Here is a 20,874-nt window from a genome sequence, read left to right on the forward strand (position 1 = left end):
TCACTAATTATTGTCACGAGCAAAACAGACCAAACTTAGAGAGGGAATTCGTCTAATTTATTACTAGGCAAAACAGAGTAGAGGAATGAGAAATAAAATCAAATCTTAAAACACCTCCCCCCACCCCTCCCATCTTCCTGGGCTCAACTTCACTCCCAGCTTCAACCTTCCCCCCCCTCAGCAGCACAGGGGGACAGGGAATGGGGGTTACAGTCAGTTCATCTCACGGTGTTTCTGCCGCTTCTTCATCCTCAGGGGGAGGACTCCTCTCATCGTTCCTGTGCTCCAGCATGGAGTCCCTCTCACGGGAGACAGTCCTTCACGAACTTCTCCAATGTGAGTCCTTCCCATGGGCTACAGTCCTTCACGAACTGCTCCAGTGTGGTCTCTTCCACGGGGTGCAGACCTTCAGGAGCAAACTGCTCCAGCGTGGGTCCCCCATGGGGTCACAAGTCCTGCCAGCAAACCTGCTCTGGCATGGGCTCCTCTCTCCACGGGTCCACAGGTCCTGCCAGGAGCTTGCTGCAGCGTGGGCTTCCCACGGGCCACAGCCTCCTTCAGGTGCCTCCACCTGCTCCAGCGTGGGGTCCTCCATGGGCTGCAGGTGGAATCTCTACACCCCCTTCCTCCATGGCTGCAGGGGGACAGCCTGCCTCACCATGGTCTTCACCACGGGCTGCAGGGGGATCTCTGCTCCGGCACCTGGAGCACCTCCTCCCCCTCCATCTGCACTGACCTTGGTGTCTGCAGAGTTTCTTACATCTTCTCACTCCTCTCTCCGGCTGCAAAAGCTCTGTTTTTCTTCTTCTTAAATATGTTATCACAGAGGCGCTGATTGGCTTGGCCTTGGCCAGCAGTGGGTCCGTCTTGGAGCTGGCTGGCATTGGCTCTATCAGACACAGGGGGAGCTTCTAGCAGCTTCTCACAGAAGCCACCCCTGTAGCCCTCCCCGCTACCAAAAACCTTGCCATGCAAACCCAACACAGACAGTAAGAAATGTCAGGGGAGAAGATGGAGCGCAGAAGTGTAAGTGGTGCTGCTGGACATAGCCATGCTTACAAGACTTAAGATTCTCAGAGTTTTACAAAAATAGTAAAAATATATAAAAAGTTTAAAATCTGATCTATGTGTGGTATAATTTTAGACATACACCTGAATTAACAAATAATGAATACCAACTATAGCAAGTTGAAAACAGCTTAATACCACATTGCACAACATGAAATGAAACTTAATTTTCTGACATCAATTTTAATTTAGCAACTTTGAGATTATACATCTTGCATTATTTTTGTTGATTTTTTTGTTTACAGTAAACTGTACATCTGCTACCTACATCTTCCTAGACATTTGGCATCAGCTACCTGTCAAAGATAGTACAATGAACTAGATGGGTTTGGGGGTTTCTCTATTATGGCAGTTCCTGAATTCCTGTGTGCTACACTACAGACAAACCTCATCCTACCTTAAAAATAATTAAATAATATAAAATTGAAATTAAATTTTAAAAAAAGTGTCAAAACAATGTTTCAATTCACCTAATTTTTTCATTATTTCATAATTTTGGTTAGGTAAAATTTTTAAGTTACTGAATTTTCAGGATGGTAAAATACTTTGACCTGTAGAAAATGCTCAAAGATTATAAATAGTATTTCTTGTCTAGCTGTAAGAGTGATTGACAGATATGAGTGAAATCAAAGAGGTTTAGGTAAAAGTCTTAGATAAACTACTGAAAATTCAGTTCACACGTTCCTAATTCAGTCTCATACTTTTCCAGATCATAGTCACTGTCTATTGCAAGAGTTCTTAAATTGTTCAGATTACCAAACATTTTCATCCCCAGTGGCATTGTGGAAGAGTAAGTCAATTCTCAGAGAAATATTCTTATGCCTCAATTTGAAAGGTTAATCAAAAGAAGAAATTACTGTACAAAGATGACTCATGTAAGAAAATTTACGGTAGACATTAGCTTAAGCAGAGAAGATACAAATAATCAAATGCAAGAAATATATTTTCCTGCAGATTGTAAGAGAGATGATTTGGAGTAAAAGACAACCAGCCATTGGCCATCTACCACATCCTGCTGGACATCAAGTGAATTGTCCCTTGAATGAAAGGAAGTCTTTAAAAGCCACATAGTTCTCTCTTTAGTGTTATTGGCTCTTTAGACTTTAAATAATCCTGTTAAAAGCTTTTCATGGCATAGGTAAATTCTTTCATCTCTTCCACAATGGCTGAATATTGAGAAGTTATTTTATAAGTATCTGTACATTTCACTACAGGTTTTATGAGTTAAAACCAGTATTTTAGTAAGATGCTTAGCAAGGAATGTTTGATTTCTATAACACTAACTCTTCCATTTATGTATTTCATAGTGAAAATACCTGGTTAAATATGTACTCTTCTGAATTTTGTCATACTAATAGGTTTGCATGAAAAACATAAGGCTACCAAAAACTTATAAGCCACTCTACTTCTAATGGTTGCATGCTTAGCCTTAGTTATGCAACCCTGTAGGAGACAATGATGTATGTAATAAATCTTCAAAGCCCTGTGCAATTACTTATACAGAACTATTTTTCAAGGATTGTCTGTTTAGATTCTCTTACAAGATTCCAGATGTCAGTATCATAATCTAGAACATTCCAGATATTGAAGCTTTAGGGGGATTGTGTGAACGGTATCTCATATCAATGGACTTTCAGAGGTCAAGGCTCTATCAGGGAGAGGTGAACGGAACAAGTTTAGTCTGGGCTTAAATCTGAACTAGAATTCTTTACCTTGCACACAAGATTGGAATTCAGCAACTGTTTTAGATAACATTAATAATTATTATAAAATATAGTATTGTTGCCAAATCATTTTCATACAAAAAAAAATTTTCTTCATTATCCTCAAATTCAAAAAGCATCACTATGAATAAGTCATAAACAAAGAAACTCCTAGCTATGCTTGAAAGGGAACTTTCCCAGAGTTGTTTCTTTACCTTATGACACTGCCCCAGTTTCCAGGTCATAGCAAGGCATGCTCGTCCCCTGCTCTGGCAGGATGTGGTCCTTCCTTGGTACACAAGCCATCCAGGCTTCAGCCTCTACTGCTTGTTCTAAACCAAAAATGACAAAAGATTAAGTTTTGTAACGGTCGAAACTCAAACACATCAATTCTTGTCATTTTGCCTTCTCCCTGCTGTTGGCCACTTACACACTGCTCACCTTTTTGTTGGGTCAGGCACTTGTCAGATCCCTCCTTGAGCTGATTCAATTCACTAACACAGCAGAAAATTAATTCAGTAGAAAAGTGTCTAGTTTTTTGTTGGTTAGTGAGCTAACTGGATCATGGAAGGGTCTGCTGAGCATGCAAGCCAGCCCAAGGAGGGGGACAGCCTATGGCCAAGGGTGAGAGGAAAGTAAGGAAGAGAGAAGCAGTAGAGGAAGGAAGGGAGTGTTTACTGCCCATTTTGGTGACAATGAACTATGAGATCAGCTCAGTGGCTTGTCAGGATGTACCTTAAGCATACTGTGAGAATTGTTACTAGAGCACCGTATGTGCAGACGATGAATCCATCATTTTAAGGAAAGCAGCTCATAGGGAGCTCATTCAAACTCCTGCTTCTTTCTTGCCTGCTAATGCAGTGAAATCTCTTGAACAAAATCATTAGGGCAATAGAGAAGCACTGAAAAGAATTGCCCACTATCCCCCAAAAAGTTTCCACAAAAAGAAATGGAGATAGCCAGTGCCTGGAACCGTCTTATCTCCATATCAATGATCTAATTGCCAAGCATGTCTCCTGCTTATCTAGCATTGGAGAATTAGATGTTAATGGCATCTTCAGCCTGTCCCATGTTTCCAACTACGCTACGTTACACACATTTACTATGATCCTCTCATAATTGTCATTTGGACCAACGACTGTTTATCACATCTTCTCAGTGCAATGCCACAGCCCTCTCCTACTCTGTGATACTCCAGGTGTGGTAGGTCAACACCTCCCTACTACCTGTACATAAATTCACAGTGGAGCAGAGGAGAGGTGTTAGCTCTGCATCAGGATCTGTGCTGCTTAACAGGGTTCATCCTCAACAGCTGGTAGCCTACTCATCTTCAACCCAGTGCTCCTCCCTTACTCATGTGATCCCAACAACAAATTCTTCCTGCATCATAAATGGTGTCACAAGTACTGAGGAAGAAAATACCTGATCGGTGTGGAGTTTAGTCTTTTTAATTACCTACTACTGTATCAATGGCATGGCTCAGTTTTGAGTGATTGCATTGGAAAGATTGTTTCCATGATCTTAGTGTGTGGTTATTTGGACGTAGGCTGTTGTGTAGAGGCCATAAGCACAGATAAACTGGTGGTGGATCCTTTTCATGGTGCGCAAAGTATGGAATGAAGAATAGCAGGCAGTTTTGTGATTTGGTAGTGCAGTTGTCATCAGCTCATATCAGGGTTAAAGCGTCAGAGAGTGGTTAAAGTCTGTCTGCACACCATGTATTGTGGTAGGACTTCAGAGGAAAAGAGAGGCTTCCTGAGGCCAGAGAAAGACAAATAAGCCCAGTGGGAAGTGCAAAGGGGAATGCCACTGGGGCCTGTGGGCTGTTTTGGTTGGGCTAATTGCCCAGCTTGGTGGTAAATTGCAACTGCCTGAGTTTGTGTTAAACTGCTTGGAAGAAAATGGCCTGAATAAAACACATTTGTGGCACTTTCTTTCAGGGCGAGGAGCTTAGCCCTTCTGGGTCTCTCCCAGTCACTTTAACTGTTCCATACAAACTGCTCCTTCTTCCTAACCTAATCCCAGGGACTGTCTCTCAGGAAGCTCTACTCATGTGCTGACAGCACACCGAATGGTTGTTTAGAGATAAATTAAGGGCTGAATGTATTTTGGGAATGCTTCCTTAAGGCTTTAACTTCCTGCTTGCCTTAGTAGTTAACTGTCACTCTTCTACAGAATAGGCAAAGACAGTATGCTGAAAAACATTCAAAATTAAGTGCATGGTATGCATGGTATGCATTGGTGATATTTCACAGACAAATATATTTTCATATATTTTCAGTCCTTGTTTCCTTAAGACCAGTGTTGTTTTAAAGAATAAATGACAAGAAGCTCAACATGAGCTGGCAATGCACACTTGCAGCCTAGAAAGCCAGCCATATCCTGGGCTGCATCAAAAGAAGTGTGGCCAGCAGGTCGAGGGAGGTCAGCCTGGTCTAGTGGAGGGTGTCCCTGCCCATGGCAGGGGGATTGGAACTAGATGGGCTTTGAGGTCCCTTCCAACCCAAACCATGCTATGATTCTATGATTCTATGAATAATACTGACTTCTCATACTCAGATAATTCTGAAATACTGGTTTTCATTTACGTAAAAAATCTGTTAATATGGCATGCATATAGGTGACTACTAACCATAGTAGGTTAGGTTTTACAGATTATTTTATAAATGTGATTCATATACATTTCTCTCCATATAAAAACAATGAATGTATCTTGTTGAATTATGCTAATACTGAGGAGAACAGAGAAAGAAGGCCTGCCCACCAGGTTTAAAAATAGAAAATCCAAGTCATCCTGTTCATCTGAGACAAGAGAGATAATTTTATTGTAGGTTTTCCATCTTTATTTTCACTTGAGTTATTCTATTAAAGCTCTACTGATAATTCCAATATTTGTCACCAGATGGCACTGCAATGACGTTATCTTGAAACCACTGTTAATGCCCAAGTAGCATAACGAGGTCATCTTCAGATAATTACAAAGTATGCATCACTTTTTCAGATGACGTTAAACACGTCTTTCTCCACACCATTATGTTTATACCATCAGGCTTGCTGGCACAGCTGTGAGAGCTAGTGTTTTTATTATTCTTAGCCAACTTAACTTTGTAAGAAAAGCTCAGTAGAGGAGACCAAAACCTACCCCAAGGTTAATTTGTCCAGATATTGCCATGAGTAATTCTGCAGGCAAATGCTGTCTTTAATGGCAAGAGATGAAGAGCAGCAGTAGCTCCCACTGGTGTCAGGTCATGCACAGAGGTGTGCCTCAGTTCCCTACCCCTGTACTTCTGAATAGGATCCCAACCTCAGGCCATCAACCACTGCCTACTGCATTCCCTACTTTTCCAGTGCAGAATTTCATGCTTTCCCTTGTTTCTCTCCTCCTCCCAAATGGAGCATCCCCCTCCATGCCCTAATTTCTCTCTCAATTCTAGATACAGAATTGATATATTCTGTCATGATCTACCACTGTAGCTTCAGTTACTCGTACTGATCCTAACTGTGACTCGTTGCAGATTCTAAGAAGTAAAAAGAAATAAACCTGGGAGTCCAGAGACGTGTTGAGCAGTAAGCCACAATTGCCTCTGTTGAGAAGCTGACTTTAGCGCTAATACAGCTGTCACCACTGGAGTGCTGTTATCTAAGCAATCGCTTTGAAGTTGTTCAATACAAATAGTTTGGGATTTTTATCTGTAGATCAAGATGTGTAGCATTTACAAGTCTGTAGCATAAAAAGCTCTCATGACTTTCTTTTAGAGGTCTGATGCCTCCCTGATTTTCAGCAGGATCCTGATATTTGGTAGGGAAGCAATTCTGCAATAGAGAAAATTAAAAGCTAGGATGGTTGCTTCTGACTGTGTCTCATATGGCACATGGCTGGATGGCGTATTTTGGAAACACATCCAAATCTTTTGATAGTGTTAACACTTTAGCATACACCAAACAGAACCTTTCTCTGTAGCACACAAAATGAAAAATACTGGTGATTTTCAAAATTCTGCTCCTGTTTTCTCCCACTAAAATGTTCTTGTCCTTAGGGGAATAGTTATTGTACTACAGACAGTTGTGCATATGCAGAATATTATATTTATGCTAATAAAATTAAATACACAACCATTTGCAAGATCATAATCCAAGGCTAAACATGAGTCAGAAAAGGGAGTCTGGTAGTACATGTAAAGGTAGTATATTACTAATACGACAAGTTGTGACCTTTCTAAGGTCTTAAAATAAATTCCAGGCCAAAACAAACTTTCTTAGTACAAAATTAGAGTTGTCTGCTGTGGCCTTTTGAATGCCAAGTTGAATAAATTCAGGCTTCCAAAAAAAACCCCTCAAGAATTACAGAGTGAAAGCAAATTACTATATGATCATAACTGTTATTCCCACACTCTTCTGAAATTACTTTCATACAGTTCAGCTGCATTCAAAGTATTAAATACCAAACTTATGGAGAGTGGCTGGAACAGTCTAACAGAACTCTGCCCGTGATATGAGTTGCAAGTAGTAAGTCATAAAAAAATAAGTGGATGTTTATAACAGAAGAAAAGCATTGGAACAAGAACTTCAAGGGATCCATTTTGTCTCCTTTCAAAATGTCTTTTTGTTAACTGGTGTCAGCAGCAAGGTATAGTAATCATTGAGCCACAAAGACTCTGGGCAGTTAGGGAGGAGATTACCTGTCTGGGGTTGTCCTGATGAATGAGTAAAATGTGAAATAATACATTGTAAATGAAGGCGAGGAAGTGACTGAACATAGCACATATCAGGTTCTCTTTGTACATCACCCTAAAATGTTCGACTGCTCAACAGAGTTTAAAACCAGTGCAAATATATGCATTATGGTTATACCATGAGTCTGACTAATGAAAGTAAGCTATGGATGCATAAGCATATCAAATATCTATTTCTCTTTTTTTTGCAAGTACATTCCTAATTTTCTTGTTTCTGCAAATTAGAATTTTATTATCTATTTTACTGGACTTTCATTTAGTATTCAGATGCTGCTACAGCTAAGGAAAGGTAAGAATAGTATGGAATGTGCAAACACTCCTTACTCCTCCTATTGCCTTTTTTCATAGTACAAAGGAAATCATGGTTGTATATTTACATGCTTGTAGCTTTTGTTACTAACCTGATTTGGAAAGCTGTGTCTGAAACCATGGCAATTTTATTACACAGCATTGACAAGAAGACTACTATGCATCTCCCTTTTCCCATCTACTGCACTTTCACTGTCTACAATTGATAGTCACATCATTTCTAACATGTAATTCGCTCCCTTTACATGCTTACCAGTTTTGAAAAGCTATTGGTTTGCTGTTTGTTCCTTTTTTGTCTTAACACCTGTTATTGAATCTTAAATATACTACAAATCATAGGTCTTTGAACAGTCAAGGTGATTAAGCTTTAGGGATCCTATACTGCTACTCTTAATACCTCCCTCATGTTCCGATACTGCCTGACTTCCTGTCTTTGTTGTAAGTAGATACCCTTCCTCTACCATCTGTATTTTCTGATTTTCAGAGGTTTAAAACTGGGTTCAGTTCAATGCCCTACACCCACAAGTCTGCTTCAGAAACAGGTGGGCTGATAAAGGAATACATGCTGTCTGGGAGCTCATTTTCTCCAGATCCTGGTACAAGCCCAGAGATAACAGGAAAGGGACTGAGATCTTTCTTGTGCCTCAAATGAAAAACAAGACAGAGGAACTTAAAATATTCCCCACTGGACAAGGAAATCCCTGAGCAATGGATTCATGCCTGTTGTAGAATTAACTTTTTGTTGAATATCATGCTTGATGTTGCTTTTTCCAAAGAACATGCACTAGCTGAATTAACTATTGACCACAAGATTGTCTGGACTTTTTCAGTACTACAGTTGTATTAATATAACAAATAATGCAGTTATTTTCTCCTGAAGTCTTGCTCTCTTGTCCAGGCATTCCCCTGCATGATGCAAAACTGCATGGGCACCTGATGCACTCAGGCTACTAAGGTAGTAAGAGCCAAGACCTGATTATCAGGCTTTCTGTGAGGCCTCAGGCAGACCAATGAGCTCTTTGAGAAACCACATGCCAGTTCAATTACTGATTGAAGCACACAGATCAATCAAAGCAACTGAGCATCTAGCAGGTGAGGAGGAGAGAAAACTGTAGTCTTCAGCTGTGGATGAGACATGTAGTCCTAGCTACAAGAAGAGGTGCCCAAGGAAGGAAGTGTTTGACATCACAACTCTTAGAAGACATCACCAAAGCTGTTGCCCTGTAAGGAATTGTTCTGTGAGCAGCAGTTGTAACAAGGCCTCTCTCCACTCAGATTCATGTCCCACATGTAACTTGGTGGACGCTTTCCCTGTGCTGTCTGCAGGTCCTCCCCTCATCTCCCGTGCCATTCCGCAGCGCTCGGGCGTTCCTTCCCCCAGGCTGTTCCCCTGCAGCCGCCTCAGCATCCCCCACGTTATGCCCGCCCCCCTCTCCCACAGCCAGCAGGCGCCCCACCAGCGCCTGCCTGCCTTTCCTTCAGGGGAGACCCCAGCAAGGGGTTCTTCTGCCTGGGGACGGACTGCCGCACAGCCCGCAGGACCTGAACACTTCCGAGACCAGTACTATAGCCCAATATGGTTGCGTCTGCGGCGACTCTCTGTGCAGGCGGGTCAAGCACCGAGGGAGCCGAGCTAGCAGGGAAACAAGAAGCTTCTGGGCGGGTTACTCTCTCAGGCAGCGCAGCCCGCTAGTAAGCATCTGTCTCCACAGACGCAAAGACCGACTTCTCGCGGCTTGCAGCAAGTTCGCCCGTACGCCGGAGCTGAGAGAGAACAGCGCCGAAGTAAAGCAAGGCACCATAAACAGACGCGGCGCCCCCCCACGGCCGCGCAGGACTGCGCATGCGCGAACCCCTCCGCATGCGCGAACCCCTCCCGGCGCCCAGCAATGAGCAGGAGCAGTAGCGGGGAAGGCAGCGCGGGCGATGGTGGGCGGGGCTTTCCTCAGGGACGTTACAACTCGTCGAGGTTGGCGGCGGCGCCATTTTGAATTGGCCGAGGGTCGGAGGCGGTGGTTGCTGAACCAGGTGCCGCGTCCCCTGACAAAACCAGCGAGAAAGGAGCGAGGTCTGAATATGGCAGCGAATAGGAACTTGAAGCAAGTGCGGATCGAGAATAGCTCCCCAGCGGCGCCGCTGGGCATGGTGGGGGGGGGTGGCGGCAACCTGAAGGGGTTGCGGGGCCTAGAAACGGAGAATGAGGCAGCGGCGGCCATGGCGCTAGTGCCGAGCAAAGAGGGTGGAGATGAAGAGCAGGAGGTTGGGTTCACCATCGATATCAAAAGCTTTCTCAAACCCGGCGAGAAGAGCTACACGCAGCGCTGCCGGCTGTTCGTGGGAAATCTGCCTACTGATATCACTGAGGAAGATTTCAAGCGCCTCTTCGAGCGCTACGGGGAACCTAGCGAGGTCTTCATCAATCGGGACCGTGGCTTTGGCTTCATTCGCCTGGTGAGGATTCGCGCGAGCCTCTGTAGTTGCCCCGTAACCCAGGGGCTGCCTCTGCAAGCAGGAGACCTCTGTCCCTCCCCCGCCTTTCCTTGTCGGGCGGGTGTGAAAAAAGACAGCTGCCCCATATTCTTTCTCTATCCTTGCTGCTAGCGCTGTTCCCCGCGCTTCCTCTTCCTTCTCTCCCCCCCCATTTCCTTCCATACATCCAAGCCAGAGGCCTGCATTGTGATCCGCTTTCTCGGCCCCTCGCGTTTAGGTTCCCACCACACTACGCGGTACTCCGCTGGTTTCAGGGCTCCTCCACCACGTACCGTTTACGTGCTGCTACCATGGGTACTCTTGCAGCCTGTTATTTTTCAGTGAATGGACAGTTGCAAGACCTGCTTTGTTCGTGTAATACCTGTATAAAGACTTTCCTCATTTAAAGGAGAATTTATCGTACTTTAGGACTAGAAAAAAATCCTTCTTTGTGCTGAAGCAAATTTCAGTCTGTACAGTTCATTATGAGTATGGGTTTTGTCTATGAAAACACAGTTAATTTTAAAGACTGGACAGGATTGTTTTGAAATACCACTGCTCACACATCGTGAAAGCAGGAGATGTAATCTCAGAATGGCAAAGAAATGAGACCTTGGGTTGTTTAAATTACTTGTGTCCAGATAAGACTAGATTTTTAGGAATAATACAGTATTTGGTCAAATATGCTCAAGTTGAGCATGCAAAAAAGGAATCGTCTGAAAAGCTTATGATACTGTGCAGGATTAGTTTTCATGACTGCCGTGTCTAGAATGCAATGATTTATATTGTTCGGGGAATAGCTTTGGAGTGCTTTGGGTGTCTCTAGTTACAATTTTTCCATGTATTTTACTGGTTAGGATTTTTTTTCTTTTTCGTTGTCATCTTAAAGATAAGTGCTTGTGGCATTCTGCTATACATCTTTTACCCTGAGAATGTCCCAGCCTGAAATAGCAGATTTCTGGAGGAAGTGTGATAGGTTTACACGTCATTACTCAGTTTTGTATGTAATACAGATTAGATACAGCTTTTATCTGGCCTTCCTTTTTCTGTTATGTTTAGGGAATATGTTATTTTTAAACAATTTGCTTTAGTCAGTTGAACTGTGGAGAAAATGGCCATGATCTATAGAATAATTTCTTTAAATGTGAGGGACTGCAGGTATCAAACTCAGTGAGAATCTCTGAAATGAGAAAAAAGGCAGTTATTGATGCATAATGTCTCATGGTTGTGGGTGCAGAAAGCCCATCAATGTGAGAAGAATGAATACATGAGCAAAGAAAGTAACTTCATCATTTGCTGATGAAATTCAAATTGGACATCCATTGAGAGTTCATCCAACAGCGGTTAAGAGCAAGTGTGGTATTTTCACTCATTTAAAAGGAAAACAAAACCCCAAACACATTAGATCCTGCACTGTAATCTTTGAAAATACTGTTTCCTACTATATAGAGCTAGGGATGCAGAATACAAACATTTGAGTAGGTGAATATAAAAAGCACGAAGTTTTCAACTCTACTGAAAGCCTTTACAGAGCAGCACAAACGTATCCATCATAATGAGAATTTAAGTCCTCTAATGTGCAACAGAAATTTGTGCCTGTGTTATTTTTTTAGAATAAATCATAGGGGATGACAAATGCATATTGTTTTTTTCAATCAGTGGACACGAACTTTGGGGGTTTTTTGGGGGGAGGGGAAGGTTGAATGACCCTGATGCTAATGTGCTCAAGTTAAGTAGAAAAAACTTTGCTGCTTTTCTGGGGTGGGAAACACAAAAGTGGTATCTGTTGTCTTTGAAAATAAAATATATGAAATATTTTATATCTTGAAAAAGGAATCTAGGACACTGGCTGAAATAGCAAAGGCAGAACTTGATGGTACTATTTTGAAGAGCAGACCACTTCGAATTCGATTTGCTACACATGGAGCTGCCCTGACAGTGAAGAATCTTTCACCTGTGGTTTCTAATGAGCTGCTGGAACAAGCGTTCTCTCAATTTGGGCCAGTGGAAAGAGCTGTTGTTGTAGTAGATGATCGTGGCAGAGCTACAGGAAAAGGTTTCGTAGAGTTTGCAGCAAAACCTCCAGCACGGAAAGCTCTAGAAAGATGCAGTGATGGGGCATTCTTGCTAACAACGTAAGTTCATATGCTTTTGTTTGAATTTGTGTGAGTATATATTTCTGATGTAAAAGAAAACTGCGTTCATGGGTAGTCTCTAGTTCTTATTTTATTTTCAAATTATGAAAGCCATGAGGTGAGAAATTAAGGTGTTTTACATGAATACCCCAAATACTCCTAATTTTTTTTTGAGGAGAACCATCTCTTTCTGCTTACTGTTTATAAGGCCTGTAATTACCATATGAGAGTCTTATGGCAACGTTTTGCTTTTCCTTGTCTATATGCACTATTACTTTTCCTTTTCTATACAGTAGTACTTTTTGTAGTGAGACTTTATTTTCATTGATCATGCTCTTCCTGATCCCAGTAACAATATAACAAAATAATACTCCTCTGTTTCTTAGCAAAACAGTGCACTAAATTGCTGACACTTCTGTAAACTCAGGAAGGTGTTCCTGTGTTTATTTCTGTCTCAAAAGTTTTATTTATGGCTTGAAAGACCAGAAGTACTTTTTTTTTTTTTTTTTTTAAATGAAGACTTCGATTCTGCAGAAGTTTATGGCACCAATCTCTGAAAGACTTTCAGGGGCAAGCAAACTTGCAAATTACAGCACTTCTCTCTTGCATATCTTATTTCTGTAGTTGTTGAAGAGAGTTGTTAACTGCTGTGCTTTTAACATATTCACTAGTGGCATTTTCAAATGCTTTCTTAAAGACTGTGTGATATGATACTCAGGATTTTTTTTATTTTTCTGATTCGCATTTGGGAAAATAAGGCTGTGGTTCCACAGCATGGAAGCTCGTTGCCATCAAATTGGGGAACTTGTAGTTCTTTTTCTGTCCTGGGTGTGCTGTTGGTCTTTTATCTGCTTGAGAACTTTTTGATACTTCCATAAGCCATTTGTGTTTGCTAAAACAACAGAAAAGTATTCAGCTGCTTTTGTTGGGTTCATTTTTGGCTGTTTATGCACATTAAGGTGCTTGCTAATGTGGGTGCTATGAACATTAGGTCCAGCAGAGGATAAGGCAGGAGAAAATGTTGCCAGGAGGGGAATGTAGGTGGGGAAAGGATCTGGAACTCCTCTTTCTTGTGATAATCTCATAAATCTTGTGTGCCACTGAACTGACCTGGTGGCTACGTAGTAAATTCAATCTGAATACAACTTTACGGTTATCAGTAGGTGCCAGCAATTTATCCTTATCCCCTGGCTTTTCTTGGCATTAGTATTTGAATGGAAGCACAGTGAGCCAAACAAGGGAACTAATCTAGTTCAATGTTATGTGAATGCTATTCTTGGCACGAAGGATGTGGCAGGGAAAAAGAAGCTCGGGTATGAGGAAGGGTATTCTTGTTTTACCAGCTGGATAGATGAGTTGGATTAAAATGACCATCTAACCGTGGCCTGAGTGAATAAAAGCACTTGATCTTTGTCTTGCTTAGGTGGCTGACATGTTCCCTAACGGACAGTTGCAAAGATAATTAGCATGAATCCTTTGATATTTTGCTTCAGAATCTTTAATTTTACATTTTTAAATGAAAACTCTCTGCCTGATCAGAAGAAAATCTTTAAATTCATGGGATAAATATATGAAAACTAGGCATTTGAAACATTAATTTAGAGATTTAAAATTCATGTTTTAAATCAGAACTTGTTAACACCACAGTTCAGTTGTATTTAAATAACAGAACTGCCAGCAAATGCCATGCAGATAACATCAGGAGAAACAGTTGTTGAGTTGTGCTCTGTGATTCCAGAATTCATCTTTTTAATCTGCACTTGATGCCCAAAGTTTTCTTTTTCAGATGCAGATGTTGTTAAAATTTATTGATTTTTTTTTTCTAATAAAGGTGTGGAACACAATAAATAAGTGCTAGCATTTTGAAAATAGTGTCCGTAGCTCTTATCTCTTTAAGATGTGTATTGTAGGCTGTGCTCCCAAGACCGATGCAGAGAGCTTTTTATACAAATCAGGATCTTTATACTGCTATCCTTGACAGTACTGGCTAATACTTGGCTCTGGTTACTACAGATAATGAGAATTCAAGGAAGGTATTTTCAAAGATAAATTAGGATTCTGATTTGTGAGAGTACAGTTGTTAAAAGAAAGGTTTTAAATAACTTAAGCAGAAAGGTTTTTCTACTTGTTGCTGGAATATTAATGCCAAATTATCAAGCTGTTTTCAGTTGTAGAGTAACTTTCAAAAATAACTTTTAATATTCTGTGGAAATATGAATAGGTTGTGTTGCTCTGTTTTGGGTTTGGTGCTTTCCCAATATAATCATGGCCCCCATATTGTGTCACTGATGAAAACAAAAAGGTAGTTCCTTCCTAAACATTTTGTAATTGTTTGTAGATGGTTTTGAGATTTTTTTAATCTTTAAATGCTTCATAGTAAACAGAACTACATCAAGTAAATTTTAGTTTCCAGGTGGAATAGCTGGTTTTGGGTATAGGAACAATTATTTTCAAAATAATTCTTAAAATCAGGATTCATTGGAATCCTACGATTTAGGAAGAATTTGCAAGACACAGGAGTCATAATGTATGTTAGCTTTCTGGAGTCTTTCCTTAAAATACTAAAATAACTTTAACTGCTAAATTTATGATTCAATTATTAAATTGAAACTGTCTTCCAGAACACCTCGACCTGTTGTTGTAGAACCAATGGAGCAATTTGATGATGAAGATGGGCTCCCAGAGAAGCTAATGCAAAAGACACAACAGTATCACAAGTAAGTTGCGTTTAGCTTTATTTTATAAATCATGTTTTATATGTACTTACTTAGCTTGGTAAATATATGCAAATTTTTAATTTTTGAGTTTGTGTAACAGGAAGTAGTGTTTTGTATGTTGTGCTGCTTTGCGTCAAAGGATTAAATAGGAACTTGCTGAGACTTCCTAATCATAGTAAAATTCAGAATAGTTGGTTTAATGTTCTGTGCATTTACTAAAATAGATGAATTCCTGGCCTACACTGAAATCAGTTGGAGCTTGTTGCCAGCCAAGTTATAGTCTTTATGGATTAGGGGTGTGGTCTAATCCTGCAGAGGTTTCTATACCCACAGCTCTTTTGTTCTCTGAATAGCCCCATAACTGTTTGTAAAATCAGTGGAATGTAAATCATTGCAGCTTCCATGGTTCAGATAAAACTTTGAGCATGATATGAGAAAGTCTTGATCATGAGGTGGAAGAGAAGTCACCTAATCTGATAATATTAATTTTTAATATTGAAATTTGATTGCAGTTTAGAAATTATGTTGCTTGAAGCTAAAATGCTTATTCTGGTAAGAGTGTAGAATACCTCTTTTCAAAAATGTGCTGCTGTTAGTTACAATATTAGTGTTAGAATGTGAAATAAAATGTTGGCACCTTTTGATGTTTAGAGATTCTGGCTAATATTCTGAGCGGTCTAGTAAGCTTTGATATGTATTTGAATAACTGGTTTTATGAATTGACTGCTTGCTTTAGAATGCTGAACACAGTTAATCCAGTGTTGCAGCTTGGTATTTTGTACCAAAGTAAATATAAATTTTTATCTTAAAATTGTATAAATTGAACAGATCTTTATTTGGATGATTTCTCTGATCAAATTACTTGTCTTAACAGCTGAATTAAGCTTTGACTGGTTTAGAATGTAGTCATCTAACAGATTGATTTAAAGTCAAGATCTACCCTTAAAGTGATTGTTTATAGAATCTTTGGCTATTACAGCTGTTGATCTAAATGTGTCCTTCTGTACATTTTAACTGCAAAATTTTTATTAGGGAAAGAGAACAGCCTCCACGTTTTGCTCAGCCTGGAACCTTTGAGTTTGAGTATGCTTCACGGTGGAAGGCTCTTGATGAGATGGAAAAGCAACAGCGTGAACAGGTTGACAGGAACATTAGAGAAGCCAAAGAGAAACTAGAGGCAGAAATGGAAGCAGCTAGACATGAGCATCAGCTAATGCTGATGAGGCAAGGTAAAATCAGTTAATTTGCTAGTATTAAATTTGTTTTGTCACAGATTTTCTTTGTGTAGCTTATTGAGCTGTATGTTAAACTTAGATATTTTCTCAGACACTATTTAATTAAATGCATTGAATTGAGGAAAAGGAAATACTATTTCTCCTTACACATATTCCTTGATGATTTGTGGAGATGGATTAAGAAACTGGGAACGGGGTGATTGTCTGGGTCTGTTTTCTTCTTAAATTTGTCTAGTGTAAGTAGTTCATGTTAAGAAATTGAATGGTAGCTTCACACTCATTAGTAAAATTGTTTTCCATTTTTGGTGTTGCTTAAGATACTAGATAGGACTAAATACTGTTTGTGGGCCATGTGCAGGAAAAAATAAAAAATGATAGCTTGTACTTCAGGCTGTTCTGTACACCTCTGGTGTGATTTTAAATGTTCCAGTACCTAATGTTACTTTTTTCACCTTTGAAACCTAGCTGAGAAGTCTGATGTGTGCATAGTATTATATGTGTGTAACAACTCAAAATAACTCACAGTCGCCGTGAATTTCAGTTGTTCTTGAATTTTTAAGATTACATGTCCCTCTTTTCTAATTGTTTTGACATCTTGTCCTTCGCTAGTGTTGTGGGGAAAACAAGTCCTCTAGCAATTGCTTTCAAGCCCTTTCTTTAATAAGAATGGAGCTGGGTGGACCTTGTGTTTCTTGGGCAGAGAGGACAGTGGCAGGGCAAGTGTCTGGTACTTTCTGCTTATTGGCCTTCTCCCCAAAACATGTTTTTCCCAAAATGCTGTGGAGATGTAATCACTGCCTTCCAGGTCAGAACTATTGAACAACTACTTGATTTTAGTTCCCTCTGTATGACTGCTAAATTGCAAGATTTGAGTGCATAAAGTTTAAATATATCTTGCAGACCTGTTGGAAAGGATCTCAAGTTTGTTGCATGGATGAAACACTGAAGTATGTTTTTTTTTAAATCCTGATTTAAGGAAGGTCATGGCTACCTAAAAAAATTCTTATCCCTAAGAGTGTTAGATCATAAGACAGTACAATAGCTAGTTTGATAGGCTGAATAAGAGTGCCTTGTCATTTTTAAGAGATTTGATCTTAGTGAATGCATTTCAAAACTTAAACCCAGGTAACTCATACAAGCTGTCTGCTGCGATTATATGGCTTTACTTAATGCTTGCTCTTAAGAAGGGACATTTTTGTTGGTAATACAACTTCCCCGTGTGAGACTGGTTTCTCTTAATTTTTTCTGCTGACTTGAATGACATGTTGAAAATATCTATATGAGCTGGATTAGAGTATTCACTACATTGGTGGTATTAAAGTAACTAAATGCTTAGATATATTGAATATAAACACATGGTCTTTTAAAAATCTGTTTTAAAACATTTTCACAACTGGAAAAGAGATTAAAAGGAGCATATTTACTTTTTTATACAGTATTCTTAAATCTGCTGCAACTAAAAGTTGTCATTAGGAAAAAAGTTTACTTAGCCTGTTTTTTCTAAATAGGCATGCTTGCTCTTAGTGTGAAACCATACTGTTTATATAAGATCTTGTACTGAAATACAGAGCATAATAAAATAAAAAACTGTTTCGAAATGCCAAATAGTTATTGCAGCACCTGAAATGACAACTGTCAAGTTGTTTCTTCGTTTATTTTCCAAGCAAAAAATGTTAAAGCATTTGGTTTGCATGTAAGCGTGGGTATATCTTACCGGTAAGGAATGTAAATGTTAATGTGATATAACAACAATGCCTATAATACACAATACAGACCCTTCTTTTCAATTAGACACACATTTTTAATTTTGTTAATGTGTGACTGATATTGATAAACATGATTCAGTGCTGAAAATACAGGTTGGATAAATTACCATTGACTTAACTAATTGTTAATATTTGCTGGTGCTAATTATCCAATTCTAGAACTTAGACTTTAATTTTTTTAGAATTTATCTTCCTGTGTCTTGTATTTGACGGCAAGTTTAGGGATTACCTTTTCTTAATCACATTTTAAACTGAGATGACAGTGGCCTGTTTATTAACATACGTAAGATCTTGTTGGTAAAACGTGAGAGAACAGCTTAGGGATGTTCTGTAGGTATTAGGGTTTCTTTTAAGGACATTGTGAAGGAAAAAAATTCCTTTTTTTTGAATCCATTAAGCTCCATTTTTATATGGAAAAGGAAGAGAATTACTCCTTCCATTAATGAGCCCCTAGAATATGAATGCTTTTTGTGCTAATGTTCCAGTGAGGAAACATGCTTTTTGTTAGTGTGGGAGGAGAGGTTTTTCCTTCCCTGTTTAGTACCAAATAACTCGGAATTTTGTTCAGATAATTAGATTTATGCTTATTTGCCTGCAGATGTTTAATTTGCCAAGCTCTAGGGGTTAGTAAACACTCCTTCTGTTTTAATCTTTTCCATTCTCCAGCTTAAGTGTGTATGAAAATAAGGTGTTTTTTTCTCTTGTATCTATTTTCAGACATCTGCTTCTAAATCTTGCTGGTCTGAACAGTGTCTCTGGGTATAAGTTCACACCATGCCAAGAATATTCATTATATTGATGCAATTGCATCACTGGGTTTTTAAGAAAGCTGCAGTGAAAGTTTTGAGGCATCAGAACCTATAATTAATATTTTTGTATACCTGATGCACAAGCCACATATTTAAAGGTGTATTGAAGTAGTTATTCTGAAATATGAAATGCAATATATTGTCAGGGCTAAAAAGATGATGGGAAGGGTGAGTTTACTAGAGTCCACATACTCCTGCAGGTGAAGGTTTTAGAGAAATTGCTTTATGAGAGCTAGTAGGACTTGAAGTAGAACATGTTGTCTGAAGTACTCAGCCTTTTGTGGTGTGGTATTAATACTGTAGGTAGACTTCATTCTTTTGATATGTGTAATTTTTCACTTCTAAGTGTCATGTTTTGACAGATTGAGTCAGAAGTAATTTGTAAAGCAGAATACATGTTTCGATGTGTAAGTAAATTGACATGAAGTTTCTGATCTACATATTGGTGGTATGCATCAGACTTTTGTAAATATTCTCTCATAATGATGGTTAAATAGTTTATGAAAATACTGGAAAGCGTGGCTGAAATTAACTAGAAGCTTCATTCTATATCAGTTATATGGAAGCTGGACATGTGTTTTCTGTTTTTACAGCCTGAAAAATCAGCATCTAACACAGCTTAAAAATCTTTTTGGACTTGGTATTCTTGCTTGTAGGATTAACTTCTGAGGTGAGAGTACATTTTCACCTTCTGCCCTCTGCTGAGCAGAAGGTTGAGGATAAAATGAAGACCTTGCCCATTTTTTAAGCACAAGAAAGTGCAGAAGCTAATAGTAATGCTTTCTTTTTTTTCCCCCAGCTGTTCTAGTGCAGCTTTGTTCTATTCAGAGAAAGGGCCTGTGTCCAATATATGTCAATCCAGAATTACCATCACTGCAGATCTTTTAATATGAATGGCTCTGTGCACTGCCCAAACCTGTAGATCTGTATTTTCATCTGGCTAGTAAGGCTTTGGGCCAGGATTCTGCCATTGTCAAATGGTATTGCATCATAAGTTGGTATGCTGAACTTCAAAATACTAACGATTTCAGGAAAAGGAATAATCAGAACTGTGCTGTGGAAGAAAAAAAAAAAAGAGGACACTGGGAAAAGTAGGACTCTCACCTTAAGAATAAAGGGGAGTAAATGATAAATTTTTAGCAATTAGTGGTGGAGAGAAAGTAGGAAATACTGTGCCAGTGTATTAACACAAGAAAAAGGGAATGGTGCATAAATTTGAAAGAACAAAGAATTGAAAAGGAGACATCTTTTCCCACAGTGGACAATATTGAGCACAGAATGGGTCTTGATCCCCTGAAACAACCTAAAGGTTAATTTTAAAAGAAAAAGGTGCACTTGTACTCTGAAATAATCTAAAGGTTATTTAAAAAAAAGTGGCACTCCCTGAGTATCAGGATAACAGTGGCCAAGCCTTCCATGGCAAGCACAGTTGCAAAGAAACAGCCCTCAGACTTTGAGTGAATCTTCAACGTAATTGTATTCCATTGAGGTGTGAAATGTGTTAATTTTGCAGAAGAGATTGGAAAAACAGCCTCAAAAATGTGCTTGAGAAAGGACTTCTAATGTCAATAAGGATGATATGAGAGCAAAAATCTGATGATAATCTTTGTTAGAAAAGAAAACAAATACATTATATTTTGGTGAAATATACTGGTCATTGTAGTTGGTTTGGGATATTAAAAGGTTAAGTTGTAATAATAGATGCTAATGCAGGTTTGAGGAAAGTGATTCGCATAGCTAAAAAAGTGCTATAATTAGTATAGTGAAGAAATGCGTGGAGAAATGTGTGGCGTAGTTGCACTAAAGCATGAAAGGCACATAAGAGGTGGTATAGTGGAATGTTCTTCACGGTGTCTAAAAATGTCATGTGGCCAGTATCCTATGAAAATACAAAAGGCAAAGAACTGCTTTCTAACAAAAGGTAGAATTA

At 39.4% G+C, this 20,874-nt stretch overlaps 1 protein-coding gene across 11 annotated transcripts in view; it reads left to right on the forward strand.

Moving 5' to 3' along the window:
* The first annotated feature begins 9,765 nt into the window (after window positions 1–9,765).
* The window catches only part of PSPC1 (paraspeckle component 1), a 64,516-nt gene continuing 53,407 nt past the window's right edge, over window positions 9,766–20,874 (forward strand). For 7 of the 11 annotated variants that reach the window (XR_008577046.1, XR_008577048.1, XR_008577050.1 and 4 more), the window contains exons 1-4: window positions 9,774–10,264; window positions 12,116–12,417; window positions 15,039–15,134; window positions 16,167–16,363. Coding sequence is in view for 3 of the 11 variants with exons in the window: in XM_054825039.1 (XP_054681014.1) it covers window positions 9,890–10,264; window positions 12,116–12,417; window positions 15,039–15,134; window positions 16,167–16,363 (970 nt within the window). In the remaining 8 variants the exon portion in view is untranslated. Of the gene's footprint in view, window positions 10,265–12,115; window positions 12,418–15,038; window positions 15,135–16,166; window positions 16,364–20,874 lie in introns of all 11 variants that reach the window. The other 4 variants (XR_008577052.1, XR_008577053.1, XM_054825073.1 and 1 more) reach the window with 2 other exon arrangements.

Source organism: Grus americana, chromosome 1 (genome assembly GCF_028858705.1).
Source record: "Grus americana isolate bGruAme1 chromosome 1, bGruAme1.mat, whole genome shotgun sequence".
NCBI lineage: Eukaryota > Metazoa > Chordata > Aves > Gruiformes > Gruidae > Grus > Grus americana.